Here is a 19,712-nt window from a genome sequence, read left to right as displayed (position 1 = left end):
GGTGTGTGTGTGTGTGTGTGTGTGGGTGGCAGAGGAGTGTGAAGCAGGGCTGGTCAGTCCCAGCAGGAAGGACCTGATCTGGACATGGTTGTTAAGTTTCATTGGTTAACGGGGGGGGTTGCTTCATTGGCTGCTATCTGTGGAGCTCATTATTCACATGGTGGGTGGCAGGGAATGAAAACCCCCACAGCAAAAAAAAAAAAAAGAAAGAAAAAAACCCCCAAAAGACATGACCACAAGAGAGGAGGTGAAGAGACTGTGGCTGTAGATATGCAGTTTAGTCTTCGTCAGCAAAGCAAGCTCAAACCCAAAGCTCCTCTCTGCAATGCTGTGACTTTAATTTCTGAGCGACAAGCACTCCAGGAAATCCTCTGTGAAAAAAACAACACCAAAAAAAAAAAAAAACATACCAGCCTGTGTTTTTATTGATCCCACAGAGCATCGAGGCCTTTTAAACAGTGGCCATTTATTTTGTAAGATAATCAACCTTTCACAGATAGCCCGATTTCCCATGTTCTCCCTGTCAGAGGGGATTTCGTTCTCATGAAGGATTAATGTCATCAAAGCTGCTGTGAAATCCTCTTGTAGCAGTAATGACCAGTCACACTGAGACAATCTGCTGTCATCCATGTGTTTATTCTCAATCTGAGGACGCATTGGCTGAGAAATACAAATCACAACCACATTGACTTTGACACTGTTTCATCAACAGGCTCGCGTGTCGTGATTTGTTGATGCAAAAAAACTGTAATGCGGCTTTTATGGCTGGTCGTAGTGAAAACTTTGCCACCAAACTGATCCAAGAGTTAAATTGGTCAAAGGAAGATTAAAGGGCAAGAATCTTAAAGCTGCTGTGCTTAGTAGATGGTGGGTCTTATCAGTGTATTCCAGCGCCACTCAGTGCTGTCACATCCCAGAGATAAATCCCAGAGATTGTGTGCGACAGTTTCACAACAACAGAAACCAGGACGCATGGCAGAGACTGACTGATCAACAGCTCTCTTAACCTTTGACTTGGATAGGACTACTTTAGCGGAGAGATGAATCCAGAACATTTCCAGACTGAGCATGCAGGAGAGATGAAGGGCACTACATGCTTTTTGTTCTTTTGTTTGCTTTTTATGCAACCATATGAATCCAAAAGTCTTCTGACTCAACATGCCCAGGTTTCCCCGCACCAGTGAAGTCTTTGTTGTTCATTTTGAAGGCAGTATGAAAGAGAACTCAATCATCACCTCCAGCAAACGCAATTCGTTTGTTTAGGTTTTTTTTTTAGATGCGGATTATTTCACAAGACTTGATATTTTATCTTTTTAAAGACACTGAGATGAAAGGAAGGGGTAAGGGGCCTGTGAGTGGAAGCTGGAGAGGCCAAGTAGGATTAATGAAATTCAAATGTTTCTGAAACTCAAATAAACAAGCAGAGATAGTGGTGGAATGTGACTGCAAAGAGAGGATTAGGACGGCTTTCCTCCCCTCTGCAGCCTGTTGTGCTTTACATGTTGTTGGCCTACATTGGGGCAGAATCTCCAGGTCTGGTGTGATTCGATCGGAGATGAGGTGGGGATTGACACGGCTTGAGTGGTCATAGCAGGGCTGCCCTCCTTTATCTTGTTTACTATCTTCCCGTTGGACAGTGACTGATATTACCATGGCAGAAATGCATTTTTCATCCCCCCCTTCATGGAAAATGTGAGTTCATTATTGTTGCTGTAAATCAACTGTATAGACATGTAGAATAAATGACGTCGGCTCTGTGGAAGTGTTTTATCATGTGATCCCATTTTCAACTCTGCCTCGATGCATCAGTCATCATAGCATTATTCAGTGCGATGCTGTGGGAGTAAATACAGTAAATCATGCCTCGGGCAGATCTGACATGCGTTTCAGGGAACAGCGGAGTGGGTTTGGCTTTCCCATGCCATGTCACAGTGAAAGGCTCTCTGGCCTCTTTATCACCAATCTGACCCCACATGATGGATACATCCTGTTGAGTCTAATTGTCATGAAATGTAAACTGAGCTCAGAGGTAGGTGATAACTGAGGCTCTGGTTACAGCCACTGTAATTTTGAGCGTTGTCACTGCAGAACATAACAACTTGAGATGGCAGAGGACCTGTAAGAGAAGGAGCCTGTCCAGAGCGGTGCGTCAGTGTGTGTGTGTGTGTGTCTGTGTGTGTGTGTGTCTGTGTGTGTGAGTGAGTCTGGGTGAAACTTCAGAGTCATTAAGTATTAAGTGAACTGCTATTGCATTCCACAGCAGACAAAGCACAATTCTGGCTAAGTGTGGGCTTTTTGCTCATAAATAGTGCAGGCACCTCTGATTGTGGGCTAAATGTATAATTCATGCATGCCCCTCCCGCACCGGCTTTTTTTTTTTCTTTTTTTTTTTTCTTCTTCTCACTTTCTGCCAAGCTATTCCTTTTCAGCTCTTTGTTGTCTGCACCCTCAACTGCATTTAAATTAATAATTAAAGTGATGCTCGAAGAGTGTCTATGACACCACCTGCTAGGTTACTCACCGTCTCCATTTCTGGTTTGACAAACAAAATCTAAAAAGTCTTGAAACCTATGCTTTTGGTTTCAGACCGCTGGAGCTGGACAACTGCCTTGTTTTAGTTGGTTGTAAAGATGAAGGAATTATGACAGTGGAAATGCTCACAGCATATGTCCTTGTCAGAGCTGTAAAACACTTGGAGATTTGGAAAGTATGTCCTTGTTTGTGCAAGGGAAATTTGAAGAACCCTGTGTCAATCTCTAGTCCACGTGAAAAAACAGAGTTATCATAACGGCCTCTCTTGTTATTTATAATCATGAAATACAATCGATGGGCTGCTGCGATAATAGAAATAGTGCAAGCTACTCCTATTTCCAGAGGAATCGCCAAAAAACACATTGAGAAACTTTTGTATCTCTCAGGTGCTGTCGGATGTCACCAGCTGACAGCTTGTCCTTCCCCCCCAAAAACCAGCTACGATGATTATAAACAAACAAAAGGTTATATTGGATCTGATTCCAAGTTCCAGTATGGTTTGGATGCATCTTCAGACAGAAGACAGCAGACGGATACCAATTTGCTCCACACAGACGTTACCTGGTTTTTTTTGGCACAAATGAAGCGGCGAAGCACCAACATGCTGTAATTGTTGTCTTTTTCCAACTGCAGCAATCCTCCACTGACACCCCGAGCTCTGTGGGTTTCCCCGTTTGGAGAAACTTATGTAATTTCGGGACTAGGAAACTTATACAACCGCTGTGGTTTAATTTTATCGGTTCCCTCATCAAATAACGGCCCAAAAGTCTGCGTGAATATCAAATATGCACATCAAATTTCTGCGCGAGGCTTTTGTGTCGCATGTGAAACTTTAATACAATTACTTGATGAAATTCTCATCAAATCTCCCTTTTCTGAAAACCCTCGGTTTGACTTTTAGATAAGCGCGCCCCATCTTATGGAAAACTCTCGTCTCATATTCATCACCGCTTGTGTGAGTTGGCGCGGCAAACTCACATCTCGAGTCAGCACGCTGTTAATCTTTTTGATCTACCTGATCCACCCTGTGTCTGCTCCACGCACACACCTGCGCTGATTTACTGCCGCGCAGAAATCAAATACACAATATCTCTTGGACTTAATGCACCATTAGGGTCATGTTAGGTTGAGGAAATACTGCGTCTAGACTTAATAACAGCCCGGAACGAGGATATCTTCTTCTTGATTTACTCCCTATATTTTTACAGTCCCTTGAAACCTAATGACACGCCATGCGATGTATTGGAAAGTCTTACCAGCATCTGATTTTACAGTCAGTCACATCACAGCTTTGGCACCATGTGAAATATGTTTCGGACCAGTTAACCTTCTGATAAAACGTGTGTGCTCAGCGCACCAACCCGCCGCGAAGCATGAACGAGGTCAGAGGGGCGAGCTTGTGTTTGGAGGTTTGCAGGTTTGAATCCCACAGCGGCTGTTGCGGCCCGCAGCTTCCAGTATGTGTAATTATTTTGAAATCTGAATGGAATGGATTAAATGCGTCTAAGAAATGTAATCATTAAAGTACGCTTCTTTCTTGTAAAGAGAAAAGAACTGACACAGGGACTGTGGCTGCAATGGCCACTGATAGAAAAATGTAAAAAAAAAGTTTAAATCTTGCACAATTTTAAATTAATAGATTCTATGTAATCAAAGATTATTGTTTAGCAAAGAAATGGGTTGACTGCATAGTTATTCTCCATTTTCCAAATAAAGCTAGATTAATAAATTAATAAATTAGCTGACTGACCAGAAAAAAGAAAAAAGTTTGGCTCATATATTCAAAAATGCCAAACACGGATTGAGTTTTATATCCCAGATGGAAAGAGTGTTTTCTTTTTTATTAATTCAACTTTTTACTAAAGTTTTTAAATTAATTTCTTGACGCATTTATATGAGAATATGATTATCATATCAATGAATAATACATGTAGTCTTCCCCGCTACAGCCCTACTTTAAAGCTCCACACAGTTGCTCATTTTGTGTATCAGAGTGCTCAAATATTCAGCATACTGGTTTCCCATAAGGGATGCAAAATGTGTAGGTGACATTGAGCTTTAATACTAGATAATAAATACATCACACACACACACACACACACACGCACACACACACATACACACACACACACACGTACGTACGCACGCTCGCGCGTAACAGGAGAAAAATGTTGCAGGCTCCAAAAACATGGCCTCATAACATAGCTGGCAAGTGAAAGTGTTCTGGCTGGCTGGTTGTATCTGTTAAAGATATATCACATGATAAAATGATGAAAAGCTAATTCTTCGTCTGCACTGCAGTGTGAGCCTGGTGTGCTCCAGATTTATCCGCTCTGGAGAGAATTCGGGAACACGTCGAGAGGAACACACGGGCTTAGTGCAGATGGAAGAGCAGGAGAAAGAGAGATGAAAAGTTTCAAAATGTATCTGGATCTGGATTTGAGTGGACACGGTCTTTGGAGGGCGAGAGAGAGCGAGAGAGAGAGAGAGAGAGAGAGCCAGAGAGAAAACAAAAGGCAAAAGCGGGGAAGACATAAGAACTGAGAAGAAGCCGAGGAAGCCGAGGGGAGACGACAGCCAAATAAAAGTGAAATAGAGTGAGAAGTGAGTGAATATGTGGAGTAAAGTGCCTGCTTCACCGAGGGAGAGAGCGGAACCAAGCCACTGGCTCTTGGATGGGTCGATAGATATGAGCAGGGAGCTGAAAGCCGCTGGAATAATTGAGTCCGGTCATCGGCAGTGTGAAAAGCGCCAGGGCAGCAAAAAAATAGCCATAACTCAATGAGATTGGGAGGTGAGATTTACAACGTGTGTGATCAACAACAGAGATTCCTCCATTTCTTGAGTTTCCCAGAGAAGCCGAGCGCTTTGTGGCTTCATCTTTGAAGGGCCAGCAACGGCACCTTGTAAATACTCGCTGGCACCTCTCGAGCTTGATACTCCCTATCAGTGCGGGGATCAATACTTTCATCTCCCAGATGCTACATGTGCGCTTTTTGGGGATGACAGCGTAAGCATGCTGAGGTCCTCCTGCTATCAGGAAAAATGGAGAACACAGATGATGTGTGTCTGCTGAGTTGCATTTACAAAATATCAGAGTCAGTCACGGCCGTCCTGCACGTCTCCGTGTGATTTTTGCAATTATGTTTCCACCAATGTGGGGAAATTGTCCGCACCGTTTTGAAATACGGCCCGTCTAATATTTTGTGCACACAGTGTATTGTCGAGCCCGGGGCGACCTTGTTTGGTAGCAGTTCATGCATCATTAGCAAACACGAAATGCTTGCATGACATCTCATGTACGTCTTTCTGTAGTTTGGGTTATTCTCGTCGCCCACTTGGGGCAGAAAGTGTTTATATGATGGATAGTGATAACCAATGGGTGATGCAGAAAAGCTTCTCCTCTTCCCACCTTAAACGTATCGCTCCTCGCTTTTCACTCCACCACCCCCCACCCCCCCCCCACCCTCTGTCGCCTCATCCCAGGCGTGAAAAAAAAAAAAAGAGAAGAAGTGAAGATGGGCTGGGGCATTGGCTGCCATTCAGCCTGACTCTCTCGTCGGCCCCACAGAATGCTTTTCAGGGTCCCCCAGAGTAACAACTGCTGCGTTTTATTACAGCGTGAAATGGGGAGTGAAAGACCGCTATGGATGTTCCTACTTAACCATGCAGAATGTGTCACCATTGGGTCCGGTGATAAGAGCACAAAGGGGAAATCAGCCACTCAAATGCTTTTGTTAAGAGCAACAGCTCAGGTCCATAGAAACAACCCCCGTAGTCTTGTTTACAACTCAGAGCAAAGCATTTTGGGTTTTTTTTTTTTTGGGGGGGGGGGGGGGGGGGGGGGGTGAAATTTGTCCTGGAATATGTTAACATCGCATAGAATAATTACATGCATTCCTTATGCTACTCAAACAGATGGCAGTTGTATTGCCAGCCTGTGAGATTTGCTTGAGGCGGACCTAATGCTGGCGCCCAAGCCCAAGAGATACACTATGTCCGGCTCGATTATGCTCTCTGCTCCAGTCCCATGGCGTATTTTCCCAGATTGCGTTTCGGAAGTCAAACACCGGCTATCGGTGTGAGTTGTGTCAATGTTTGATGGCGCCAAAAACTCCAGGGAACCCGTTATTACTAACCACAGCTATCGCTCTGATCCCATTAACATAATAGATCTAGATTTAATGCATAGAGGATATTTTTGGTTCAACACTTTGCGGGTGCGAGGCCATTGGGGATCTCAATGTAACACATTTTTAAAACTCCAGACATATAGACGCAGAAAGCAAGATTTGACAAGGATGAGGGTGGAGATCTGCAGACGATGTGGTGGAAGTTGGCACATCCCCAAATATTCCTCATAAGAGCTTATCGAAAATATGTGATGGCGCCATCCCAAGCATGTTTTTGGCTGCATCTGTAACATGTTTTAGGTTGAGCAAAAAAAAATAAAAAAAAATTGTATAAATAGGAATCAGGCAATTGATTGATGAGAGCACCTTTGTAATTATATCCAGCCATCCCTATTTGCTTTGGCAAGACATCTGTCGTCAGCCCTCTGCTTCCCTACTTAAATGTCAGATTGTGGGTGTGTCTGGGAAGAAACGCTGACAGATTGTCAGTTTTCAGCACACCTGCAGGGAGATCTCTGCTTCAACACAGATTCTTATCTATCTCCCTTTTTTTTTTTTTTTTTGTCTTAAAGAGTTTCGATTACGACGTATTGTTTCATTCACCAGAAACAACCACCCCGTCCTGATACATTCACAAAATACAAATTCCTGGAAGAATCAAGTTTTTGTTAGTTGAGAACTTTTGTCCTGAAGATTTACAACAACAACAAAATTTTTTATTTTTTTTTATCTTGGCCCGTGATGGTGAGACATCACTGAGCCCACAGCCAGCATTCTGATCTGTGTTGCAATATCCTCAGCGCGCAATGTGCTGTGTTAATTCATGCTGTTTGGCACTCAAGTCCGAGCATCTCGAGGTAACGATGATTCTACTTTTCACTTGTGTTTGTGGCAAAAGCGGTGAAAGGATTGATCGTCAAGTAAAGCCAGTGGAATGCATTCAGGCCTCACACACAAGATCTTTCAATGAGTAAAATGAGCTTGATCCCCGGGCTTATGTGTGTATGTTCAGTGATTTGTAGAGGGGATTTGGGGGCTTTAACATGTGCGTCTACTGGCAGCGTGTCCTTCAAACACTGATGCAGCACACGGTTATTGCCTCAACACCTCATTGTTCCAGCGTGGCGCTCGCATGGGTCTGGGATGCTGAGGTTGCTGCTGCCGCGCTGCAGGCTCTGCTCCCAGAGGACGCAATCGAGAGCAGAATTAATGATATAGGGTCACCTTATTATTAATAGCAGATGATTTTAAAGCAGCATAGACCGAGGCCTAACTTGGACAGTGAGAGTGAGCTCGTATGTCATCTTAATTCTCCGAGGTGTTACAGTGGTTTCACCTGATCAGCTCTGTAGAAACCACGTTAGTTTCTTTTGGAGCCCCGCGCTGTCACAATCATCCAAGCTGTCCATTTTTCTTCCTGGCACCTTTTATTTCACATTACTGGTGTGATATCTATATTGCTGTGATGTAATTAAAAAAATACCCCCCCTCCCAACCTGATCTGCTCTTTTTAGGACTTAACACGCTACCAGAGTTTGCCGCCGTCCTGAGACAACGCAGAGCAAAAGCAAAGACTCGACCGAGAAAGCTGTGTGTAATTGCACTGGCAGGCTTATGCGCAGTCCTGATTACAGCATGTTCCTCCAGAAGCAAGGTTTATGTTTCATCATGCACTCGTCCACCACTCTCCATAAAATGCAAATAAACTTTTCACTGGCAGAGGCGTAATAATGGCAGAGCTGCCTAATGAGCGAATTAAACTGCAACTCGGGCCGTGTGACTGAGATCCCTTGCATCAACTCTCGTGTTGCCATTTCAACAGGAGGTGCCCTCATTTAGCGGGTACTCTGTACTGTACCTTACGTAACTGCATGCTGTTCTTATGAACCGTTTTTCTAGTCTCCAGCGGACCATCGTGCCTGATAGCAGATCTCCATATCACATTTCCCCTTCCCACTGACTAAAGATATTAGTCAGTGCCGGATCAGGAATGTCGAGGAATGTGTTGAAAATTTATGTGTCTATCTTGGTGCTGTAGCTGGTGAAGGAGTCTAAATTAAATAGGGTTGAATGACTGACTTTGGCAGGTCGTTGGCTGGTGCGGTTTGGGCTGTTCCCAGAGCCGTACAGAAGCAGCCTGGCAGCAGTTTGACGGCGCTCGCTCTCCTCTTTTACACTACCTCTCAGTGGCCAGCAGCAGGAGCGCACAAGACCCCGACGCTCCTCTCCCTCCAAGTCCGAATACATTCTCTTTTCTGCGGCACGATGTGCCTGATTTTATTGGACATGCATGGACCCTTTGTGTTACATTACACCCGCTTTTATTGAATTTGATTCGTTCAGGGTGAGTGGCTGTATTTAAAGCAAGAGGGGTTTGACTAGATTGGTAAACTTTCATTTCAGGTTTTATCATCCTATTATGTTTGGCAAAATGAGTTGCTCTCATGCTGAGGTTTTTCTTTTATCCTACGCCTATTCTTAGCATTCAGTAAATTTGTTCCACGTGGTTAAAAAAAAAAAAAAAAAAGAAAAGAAAGAAAGGGAATCCCAAGCACATTAAACCAAGTGTATCATTTATTAAACGCACTCTGTTCAGCATGGCAAAGAGAAGGGAGTTTAGTGCCAGTACCAGAGTGTATCAAGCCCAGACATGAGCGGGAGAAGAGGCTGGATGAGAATGAGACAGTATGGGAGGCTGGTAGTGTTAAGGCGTGAAGAGAGAATCTGTCAGGACCCACACTAACCGAAACCCGGGCATGAGCAGATATTTCAGGGACAGCTTGTGCCTGTCTTCTCATAACAGACAACCCCATTGCCCCGTGTTTGCTTTTCGAGAAGAATGTTTATGCCTATAGAAGGTATGCCTGGCATCTGTAACAAAAGTGGGCGTGACTTGGTTGGTATATGAGTGTGGTAGGGGAGAGGTGTCTGTCAGGCAGCCAGCACATGAGCTCAGGAGGCACCATCTCCACAGCAGCGGCCGCTTTGAAGCGGCTGGTCCTTTGAAGAATTGACACCCCTTCTCCTTTTCACAGTGCCTGCAGCCCTGCAAGGAATCCTGGGACCTGAAGGAAAACCAGTGCCAAGATTTATGTGAGGTATGACACTACCATGCATACTGTGGTCACCTCAGATTCGACTGTAAGAGCTTTTTCAGACCCAGTGGGAAAATTCAATAAGGGGGAAAGTCTGAAAGGAGTGTGAAGTAACTCTTGCTGCCCTGCAACAACACTGAATCAAAGCCGTTTCATGTACTCAAAGCTCCACTGACTCATAAGCTGAAACGTAAACAGGACAGTCACTGTTAGCTCACAGAGGTGCCTGCTTGTACCCAGGCAGGTTGGTCTTAAAAGCAATTTGACATTTACCCCCTCCCCCTCCTTGTAATGCTTTTTTTCTTTTTCAGCCACTCTTTCCCAAAAAGCACTATGAGTGTCTTACGAGCTGCGAGTTCCTAAAGTCAGTGGAGGGAGTGAAGCAAGGTGACTGCCCTGCGCCGGAGAAGGCCAGCGGCTTTGCCGCGGCCTGTGTGGAGAGCTGCGAGGAGGATGGAGAGTGTTCAGCGGTCAAAAAGTGCTGCTCCAACGGCTGCGGCCACACCTGCCAGCTGCCCAAGAATCTCTACAAAGGTGACACTGATGACAAATAAACTTGCATATTGTTCCACTCTGCAACTACAGATATAGGTTGTGTGCTCTGAGAGTCAAAGCACTAGTCAGTGGGACCGATGATCTGACTCGTTTGAGATGAAAGCAAACATTCACAAGCAGCTCCACTGTGCAAAATGCAACCAAGTGCCAATTTACATTGCAGACCTAAATCAGTCTGCTGGACCTGATTTTTTTTTCATGCATGTTGCACAAGTTACCTTTCATTCACAGCAGAGTCTGGTACCTTGAAGAGGTTGGGGTGCACAGCCGGTTAAACCATTTCATTATTGCAGTATTGAAAGCTGATCCACTGATAAAAAAAAAATAAAAATGCCAGCATTCATTTTTGTTCATGCATTTTTTATGAATTGTAGCTGCCAGCTCTCGCAGCACTTGCCTGTTTCACAGTAAACAACCTCCATGGTTTGTACTGTAAAGCAGCATCATAAAGGGAGAAAGCAAATACAATGTTATCAGCGTGATACTATTTAAATCAGAAAAAGTGAGTTACATACACTTATACAGATGAGAGACATGAATTTGCATTTGATATTTGAGTACACCAGGAGGGTAATGCAGGAACTACAGACCACAAAAATGATCATCTTGAGCATTATAACTTTAGCATTTTCCTCATGTGAATGTCACTTTAAGTTTGAATTACATTCAAAAAGTAGAAAAGAATTACTACAGTGCTGACTTCCCCTTCTTACATTGATTGTTTTTGTGTGTTTTTTTTTTCTTTTCAAAGTAGTGTTATGTATCAGCTTCTTATTGAGGCTTTATCACACTGAATAATTACCAATAATACTCAAAGGTTTTGAGCCATCAATGATTCAATTCAATTCAATTCAATTCAATTCAATTCAATTACACTACAACTGAAATATAATGTATGCATTAATGATGAGAATAAGAATGATGCGAAGAATTACGCAGGACTAATTAAGTATAACTTTATTTGTCTCACTCCTTATAAACCAAAGTTTTTTTTGCTGTCATTAATTATCCTATTACATGAACATAAAGTGATAACACATAAACAAACACTGGTCCTTATAACAACTTGTTAATTCCTGCATTTCACCATCCCTGTATAAACAACAGTGGGGATGAAGAAATAAACTAAATACTGAAAAACAGATAGAAAATATGATAATTTATTAACTGCAGAAAATAGAAAATAGTGTCACCAGCCAGGACGATATGCGTTGTTGTGAACTGTTCAACATTAGACCTTGTCCACAGATAAATGGGCTTAATTGCCCACGCACTGAATTCATCTCTTTTTTTTTCAAATTGTTGCTCAGAACTGTTTTCCATGCGGTTTCAGTTTAATCATAGATACACCCTCCTCCTCTATTTTTCATATCCAACAGTCGGCATTGCATATTTTGTAATGGTCCAACACAGACGTCCTGTTTTTAAAGCGATTAACTGCTACACTTTGCATTATTTTCAGAAATGATGTGAAGGTAATTAAGCGCTCAGTGTTAAACATAAATTTGCATTCCCAATGACGTAGTTCCATATTTTGGGACCATGAATGTTTTTAATCTCTTCTCATTCAGCTTCCTCTCCACATCCCTCATATGTTCTCCATTGTAAATTAGAAAATATATCTCCTCTTATATTTGCTGCAGTGGATATGGAGGGCTTCGCGGACACGCTTGTACCCAGAAATCTTTGCTTCAGTAAAATAGAGTAATAGTGCGGCCCACGGCGACTTGGTGTTCTGAGGGTGCTGAGTCGTTATGTGAGCGAATCCAGGGCCCCTGAACTTGGAGATGGGAGATGGAACTACATTATGTACACTGTCAGCACACAATCGCTTGCAGCCTCGGGCCATAACAAAGTTGAGGAGATGTTGAAGTGGGAAGATGAGTTTAAATGAAGCTTTGAAATGCTGCAGTGATATACTATAGCTAGTTAAGGCACACTGCGGTAAATCTCACCACGTTTTCACTGTGTGTACTGTGTTTAATACTGAGTGGCAAAAGCATGCGATTTGCCAGTTTGAGCTTATGCAAACAGAAACGCCTGATAGTATTTACGCTTTATTCGGAAAACGTCCTGAGGGACTTCATGGTGAATGTCATGCTCAAAAGGTGTAGAGCACGTTAATCTGGGAAGGATGAAAGCAGGCGTAACCTTGAAAGTTTCAATACAGTGATCCAGTCAATGAAAAACATTCACCACACTGCGAGACCTTCAAATCAAACAGCCTCCCCACTGATTCAGTCCAAACACTGAGCTCATGACAGGTCGCCGTCAGCACTGCATTTACACTGAATTACACCGGGCATTTTGGTGAAAGTCTGTATGGAATTCCTGTCCTGGTCCTCAGTGCTAAAGGTCTAATTAGGTGCTCATGGTTTGAAGAGCGTAATTGTTTCTGTGTGTGCACAAGTGTGTGTGTATGCAGTCCTCACTACGATGAGCCACGATGCTGGAAGCCATTAGCAAACACAGGCAGGCAGAAATGGAGCGTTTCCCCATGTGAGATCACTCTCAGATGTGTGTGTGTGTGTGTGTGTGTGTGTGTGTGTGTGTGTGTGTGTGTGTGTGTGTGTGTGTGTAGGTTGGGATCCCCTGCCCATGAGCATGTACCTAACAGAAAAACTTCAGGACCCCAGAGATATTGGACCCCCACTGAGCTTTTCATCTATAACAAAGCTTCTTCTTTTCTTACTTTAATAAGCTGTACACAATTTGCTCCTCTGTCAAGCTGTCGCAAAGTTTTATTTATGTGAAAGTCTCAGAGATCAAACGTGCTCCGCATACATGGGAAAAAAACAAAAAAAAAAGGAGTTTATTAGACGCCGCCATTGCCTTTATTTTTTTTACGTTGGCAGTTCTCTCATCTTCTTCACTCCTTGGAATAAGCGGCATCACACGTGATGCCATTCAACTTGTTTTGCATGTTTTCTGATCAAAAGAGGAGCAACGCTCCGAAACATAATGTGAGAAAAATGTGGGTGTCAGAATTAGATTAGATCAAATCAGATTTAGTACGAGTCGTGTTTGCACTGTCACAACAAGTCAGTCAGTCAATCCCTGAATCCATAAGGCATCCTCACTTTATTGCAAGTCAATGTGCAGCAAAGAGAATCTGCTGTGTTTTTTGCTCAAACCCTATAATTAGAGGAGTCATTATGACAGTATGTGCGTGAGTATTGAGAATTATATTCCTGGAGTGTAATTGTTGGTGTGATTAAGACATGAATGAACGCTGCACTCTGGATCATGCTTCGACAGCCGTGACATCATGGTTTGGAGTAAGCCTGCATTGAAAAGTGAAGGCTCTATGATTTTTGGACCAAAACCTGACCTAGAAGTTATCTTTGGAGGGAGCAGGCTGGGAAAAAGTGCATTCATCCTCCCACATATGACCGAAGAGCGCGGCGGCGGCGTGTGCATTCCGTATCTCGGTACGTGCGTGCTTCTGTGTGTACTTGTGTGACTTTGTGGGAAGATGAGCAGAGACGGAGGGAGAGGAGGAATGCTGTGGTTACCTCGGTGTTGCTCATTGTGCAAGAAACGCGACACATTTGCTCGCACATGCACGGACGCACACGCTCCACTGCAGAGCTGTGAAACCACGGCACAATGACCCCCAGCTGTTAGTGGGCAAAAACAAAAACCTGATAGCACACACACCCAAAACAAAGCGCAGGCTCTATATGCATGTGGCTCCAGGATCCACCTCCACCTTCTACAGTTTGATGTGACTCGATCAGTCATTTTTACATGCCGTGTATGAAGGCTGAATGGAAAAATAAGGAGCTCAAATGCATACAAAACACATTCTTGATTATGTTGTTCACTGACATGCGGCAGTTTCCTTGAGCTTTCAGTGATGCTGCTCACAAACGCGAGGCAGCAGCGGATCGTTCGGCAGCACTAGAGGTCCAACATAATGGTCTGAAGTGCTAGGTGATTTATTGAGGAGTGTGGGATGTGTTCGGCCTTCTCCTGTACTACCAAACTTGCTTTTCCAATCTCCATCTCATTATCACTGTGCCCGACGCTCAATCAACAACTCACTACGTCTCAGAGGCAATAAATTCACTGGAGAGAGTCAGTTTGACTTGGCACGGTGTTTGGCCCAGTCCCGCACTTAATAAATCTCAAATTTATTGCACATGGCCACAGCGACTTTGCCTGAAAGGCTGAATTTAGAGATCAGTGATGCAAATTACCTTTCAGTACAGATATGTATGCTGTTACTTTTGTCTTAGGTGTGTTTCAAAAGAGAAAAAAAAGAAAAACGAGAGACAAAAAATTTTACGTCTTCCATCTTGCATACCTTGATGCAAACTACGTGTATCATCACTGAGATGTACAGCTATGAAAACAGGAAATATCACAATCTGTCACGGTAGAAAGATGATGCTGTTGACCCACAGCATGCATTAAATCTACTGCGATGAGGTCATGTCTCCTTTTCAAATCTGTATCTGTCTCGCTCTGATGATGACATTCATCTTTCCACTTACATTTGTCCCAAAAAAAGAGTGAAGCAACAGATGAATTGTTCCACACTTTGTCACAGCACCAACTTCCTGGCTTTGTACTATTAGGAGTCCCTCTGAAGCCAAGGAAGGAGCTGGTGTTCCTGGAGCAGCCGTCAGGGCAGCTGGAGATTCGCTGGTCTTCCAAGTTCAACATCTCTGTGGAGCCCGTCCTCTATGTGGTGCAGCGCCGCTGGAACTACGGCATCCACCCCAGTGAGGATGATGCCACGGAGTGGGACACAGTGGCACAGGTACAAACCTGTACACCACACTTGCAAAATATCAAGGAATGCATGTAAGACATTATTAAGCCTTTTTTTTTTCCCATTTCAAATCCAATCAGATGTGTTCTTAGGTTTCTTTTTAATCAGATTGGCTTCAATCGCAGCTGAAGTACAGTTTCACATGTCCCAGCATGCGACATGCTGCAGCTGTGCTCCGGCTGACAGACTGTTGCACACGGTTGCACATTCCTCGCCGTCGCAGTGTCTTTGAAACTTTGGCAAAGAGAAACACGCAGATGACTGATGTGGCAGCAAACTCACATGGGGCTGTGACCCTGCGTAAACCCTGACCCCTGTGGTTTTCTCTCTCCCCCCCCCCCATCTGTCCCTCAGACTGCAGAGGAGCGCATCCAACTGGCTGACATCAGAGCCAGCAGATGGTACCAGTTCAGAGTTGCAGCAGTCAATGTCCACGGGACCCGAGGCTTCACAGCGCCCAGCAAACACTTCCGCTCCTCCAGAGGTCTGTGTGTGTGTGGGTGTGTGTGTACACACACATATGCATGTGGGTGTGAGTGTGTGGCCTTGCTTTGTGTGTAGGTTCCTGTTTGACAGTCGCTGCCCTCCATTTGTTCTGGTTAAGACCTTCGAACAGGTGGAATCTGGGCAAGAGTTTTAAGACTTGTATGGCCACAAAGAGCATGTTGATGCGACAAATATTCACATGTCGTCCAAGCGTACTTAACTATTGATTCTAAGAAATAATTATTCAAGAAAGGTTGTTTTTTTTAATCTTCACTTTTTATGTTATGGTAGTGTACGACAATCGTTATTGACCAAGTGACTGGCCCTTCGTGTGTGTGTGTGTGTGTGTGTGTGTGTGTGTGTGTGTGTGTGTGTGTGTGTGTGTGTGTGTGTGTGTGTGTGTGTGTGTGTGTGTGTGTGTGTGTGTGTGTGTGTGCGCCTTTTCTGGTGTGACTCAATCAATGACTCAATAAACAGCAGCCAATTGTTTATGACTGCAGTGTAATTGGTGAAACCAAATGTAGATGAATCACTTCTGACAGGTTGGATGGTCTTTACTCCGCTTTGATGCTTTCAAAAACCCAACTGCAAAATTAAACCACTAAATTATTTTACGTACCTTGTTAGCCACAATTTTTTTGTAACTACAGGCTTCCCCACCAGAGTTTCTACGAATTCACTCTGGGGACAGCATAAAATTTATGCTGATGCCAAGCAGACCGCTGCGAGAACTGAAAAGGGAACCGAGTCGGCACATTTCTGTGCTACAAGAGGATCCTCAGTTCTGTCTTCAAAGGAGGGGTTTCCCCTCTTTACAGTCATATAAAATGTAATAACTCTGAATTAGTCCGTGTATAGCAGGTTTCAAATGAATGCAAGTGTTGTCTTGCTCCCAGAGAAAGTGACGTAACTGAGGCGCATTTCAGATCTTAGCCACAGATTAGTGAACAAGCTGCGATGGCATCCTGTGTTACTGCTTCACTCTCAATTACTATACTTTCTAAATAGTCCCCTTGTGCTGCACATGGCATTTGTTATGGACAGTTGTTTTGCGGTTCCTGGGAATTACAGGTTTGAAAATATATTATTGTGTCTAGATTTCATCTGATTCGAATCAAGATAGTGAACATTTGTTTGGCGTGTAAAGAGAAAACCATGTGCCCGGCAGTTATGTCCTGAGCACACAGGGTCTACATTGTGAGGATGACTTTATGATTTATGTAATATATACTGCAGATTGGCTCTCAATACGTAGAGCATGTCGTTTATTCACGTATACACAAAGGCGTTCCTGAGTGAAGTGTCGGCAGATGACCTTGTTATGTTCTGCCAGAAACCAGAATTGGTGCCAAATACAGAGCATGTTTGTGTTTGGTAGCATGTTGACCCGTCCTGTCAAACCTTCATCATACATTTGCTCCCCAGAGCAATCTGGACTGCTGTCAGACAGAGCCAGACACCAGGAGGGAAAAGAATCCTGCTGCATGGATGGAAACCCATCTCCAATCAGGCCAATCAGAGCCAGAACATTGATAGATTGATGAGCGCTGTCATGGATTTGATGAACTCCCGGCAGATCTGTCATGCCGTTGTTATTTACACAGTGCAGCTGAGTCATCTGAATGCAATTTTGCACTACTCGACTTTGTTAGGGCAATTTGTAGGAACTGACTGCTTATTTGTCTTGCACAGCCCACATCAGCTGGTATGGTGAACCCATGTGTCCAATTGGTATTTGGATGGGATTAAATGTGTTTCAGGTGGGAGAGGGCAGAGGAGAGGACGAGAGCCAACTGGACTGTGGCGTGAATCATTTTCTCATTACAGGATCATTCCCAGTAGTCTGGTGTCTGGCATGTGGCCCTGCCCTGTCCTCCTGCAACCAGGCTGACATCAGCAGCCAGCAGTAGGCTGGGTCACAGCACATATGGATAGGTTCAGAACCAACACACACACACACACACACACACACACACACACACACACACACACACACACACACACACACACACACACACACACACACACACACACACACACACACACACACACACACACACACACACACACATACACACACACACACACACAGAGGAATGTTGAGTGTCCAGCCTCCATGAGCAGCATGTGTTTGTTAACCCCCGACCCACGCTCACGGCCCTGCAGAACGCTGTCACAGACGTGACATGACACCTGTCATAACATCTCATTGCAGATTGTCAGAGGAGGACTAATTACTTTACACAGTGTCATACTTGTCCCGTCCCTCCTCAGCTGCTATGCAGACTGCAGTGGTGAAAGGTGTCCTGGCCTGTAAAACTCTCTACCTGCAGTGTACTGGCCTGAGATTTGTCACAGACAAGAGGCAGACGCTCTTTATGTTATGTTCCTCCCTAAATGCTCACATTTGTTGTCGCTGTGTCTTCAGATCCCTCCGCCCCTCCCGGTCCCGCCAGTCTGCGTGTGACCAATGTGACGCTGGGCGAAGACGGCTCGGTCACTGCTCGACTCAACTGGACCTTGCCAGAGGAGCCCGATATTCCCATCCATCATTACAAAGTGTTCTGGAGTTGGACTGTGCCCACCAAGTCCATGGTGCCATCCAAGAAGAAAAGGAGAAAGACCACCAATGGGGTAATCTTCTCACGCCGTCTTTGTGATGTGTTCTTTTCCTTCTCTTTATCCGCTTTCCAAGCCTCAATACGTCTCTCTAAATAAGCACGCAGGACTGGAGTGAAAACAAGATAACCACGCCGTAGGAGTAGCATTTATTTGTATGTGCTTGCAAGGCTATCAGTCACACACAGATGGATACAGCATGCACTTCATTTCCTATACTGATGAAAGAACTGTTAAACATAGTTAGGATTTTCAAGAAAACACATTAAGTGTGATGAATAGCCGTGTTTATGCCGATTAATCATTGCAGGACTGTTTTTCCGAACAATCTCAGTTTGTAGCCAGTAAGCTCAGGTACTCATTCATTTTCCCTTTCTTTGGTTTTGATTGTAAAGCAGTTATTCCAGAGGTGTTGTTTTTTATTAGTATTTTTTATTTTTTTTCAACCACAATTCTCAGTAGCTTAAAAAAATTGAGTGTCATAACTGTACTTAAAAATTCCTAACCTGAGGAAACATCGTGTAATAGTGACATAAATATAGTGCTTAAATGAGGGTCCCCTGATTCCTGTGAACAAGGCCCGTGTTATTTCTCGAAGCAGTTTACTGGAATATTCACAACTCTTGGCTCCTGCCAGAAAAACTGGGTTTATAACCTTTTATTTGACGTGACTGACAAAAGCCTTACTTTCTCTCACAAAGAAACATACAAACTAGTTACATAAGCAATGCAATTCTCAAGTTGGAAAATCCGTAAACTCACAGACTTTTTATTTTCCTGTAGAAATAAAGAACATGATTGAACTGGTGCAATGGGTCCATAAGCTTGTATGAATTAATCATCGATCGTCCTCAAAATTCACTCATATGCATCTAACTGGATGCATTCGGTGTTTAAAAATTGTAGGATTTGCAAAAGGCTTCTTGAAATAAGTGAGAGAATTGCACATACAGGGCATGTGTCTAAGTGTCTGTGACGGCCACATGAGAGACTCCGGCAGAAGGACATTCTGGTCCTGTACCAAGTGTCTGCAACCTTCATTGCCAAAATAGCCAATTTCACAATTTTCCACCAAATAAAATTATCTGAAAGAAGAAAAAAAACTAAACATAAAAACATTGCCATACTCACAAATATTTAGATTGCATATATTTATATTTATTTTGTCACGCAGTGAATTTTAATAAAGTTTACATTAATTAGTCCTGATTCTCCTTCTGTGTTCCTTGTCGCGGCCAAACTTGCGGTGGGTTGTTGCAGCGACGCTGATTTCTTTACAACCATTGCGCCACAGTGCTGTAATATTTCCATGCCGGTTTCAAATTTAGCAACAGAAAATGTCGTCACAGCATCTGTTTACGCCAAACATTACTGTGTGTTGATGTGCTGAAACTACGTTCCCCCATTGTAGTCTCCTTGTGCTCTTTTGGAATAAATGTTCTTACTTAATTTAGCGATTTTTTTCGGTTTCAGTTTTGTTTTATTGTGGCCCTGTTTTTGAATTGTTTTGTT

General features: G+C 43.7%; 1 protein-coding gene across 1 annotated transcript in view; it reads left to right on the top strand.

Moving 5' to 3' along the window:
- The window catches only part of anos1 (anosmin 1), a 44,397-nt gene that overhangs the window by 11,340 nt on the left and 13,345 nt on the right, over positions 1-19,712 (top strand). Inside the window, exons 3-7 of the mRNA XM_080477853.1 lie at positions 9,701-9,763; positions 10,072-10,294; positions 14,899-15,083; positions 15,450-15,579; positions 18,010-18,215. Of these exons, the coding sequence (XP_080333979.1) occupies positions 9,701-9,763; positions 10,072-10,294; positions 14,899-15,083; positions 15,450-15,579; positions 18,010-18,215 (807 nt within the window). The remainder of the gene's footprint in view (positions 1-9,700; positions 9,764-10,071; positions 10,295-14,898; positions 15,084-15,449; positions 15,580-18,009; positions 18,216-19,712) is intronic.

The sequence above is a fragment of the Lipophrys pholis genome (assembly GCF_963383615.2).
Source record: "Lipophrys pholis genome assembly, chromosome: 13".
NCBI lineage: Eukaryota > Metazoa > Chordata > Actinopteri > Blenniiformes > Blenniidae > Lipophrys > Lipophrys pholis.
This window is presented reverse-complemented; position numbering and strand designations above follow the sequence as displayed.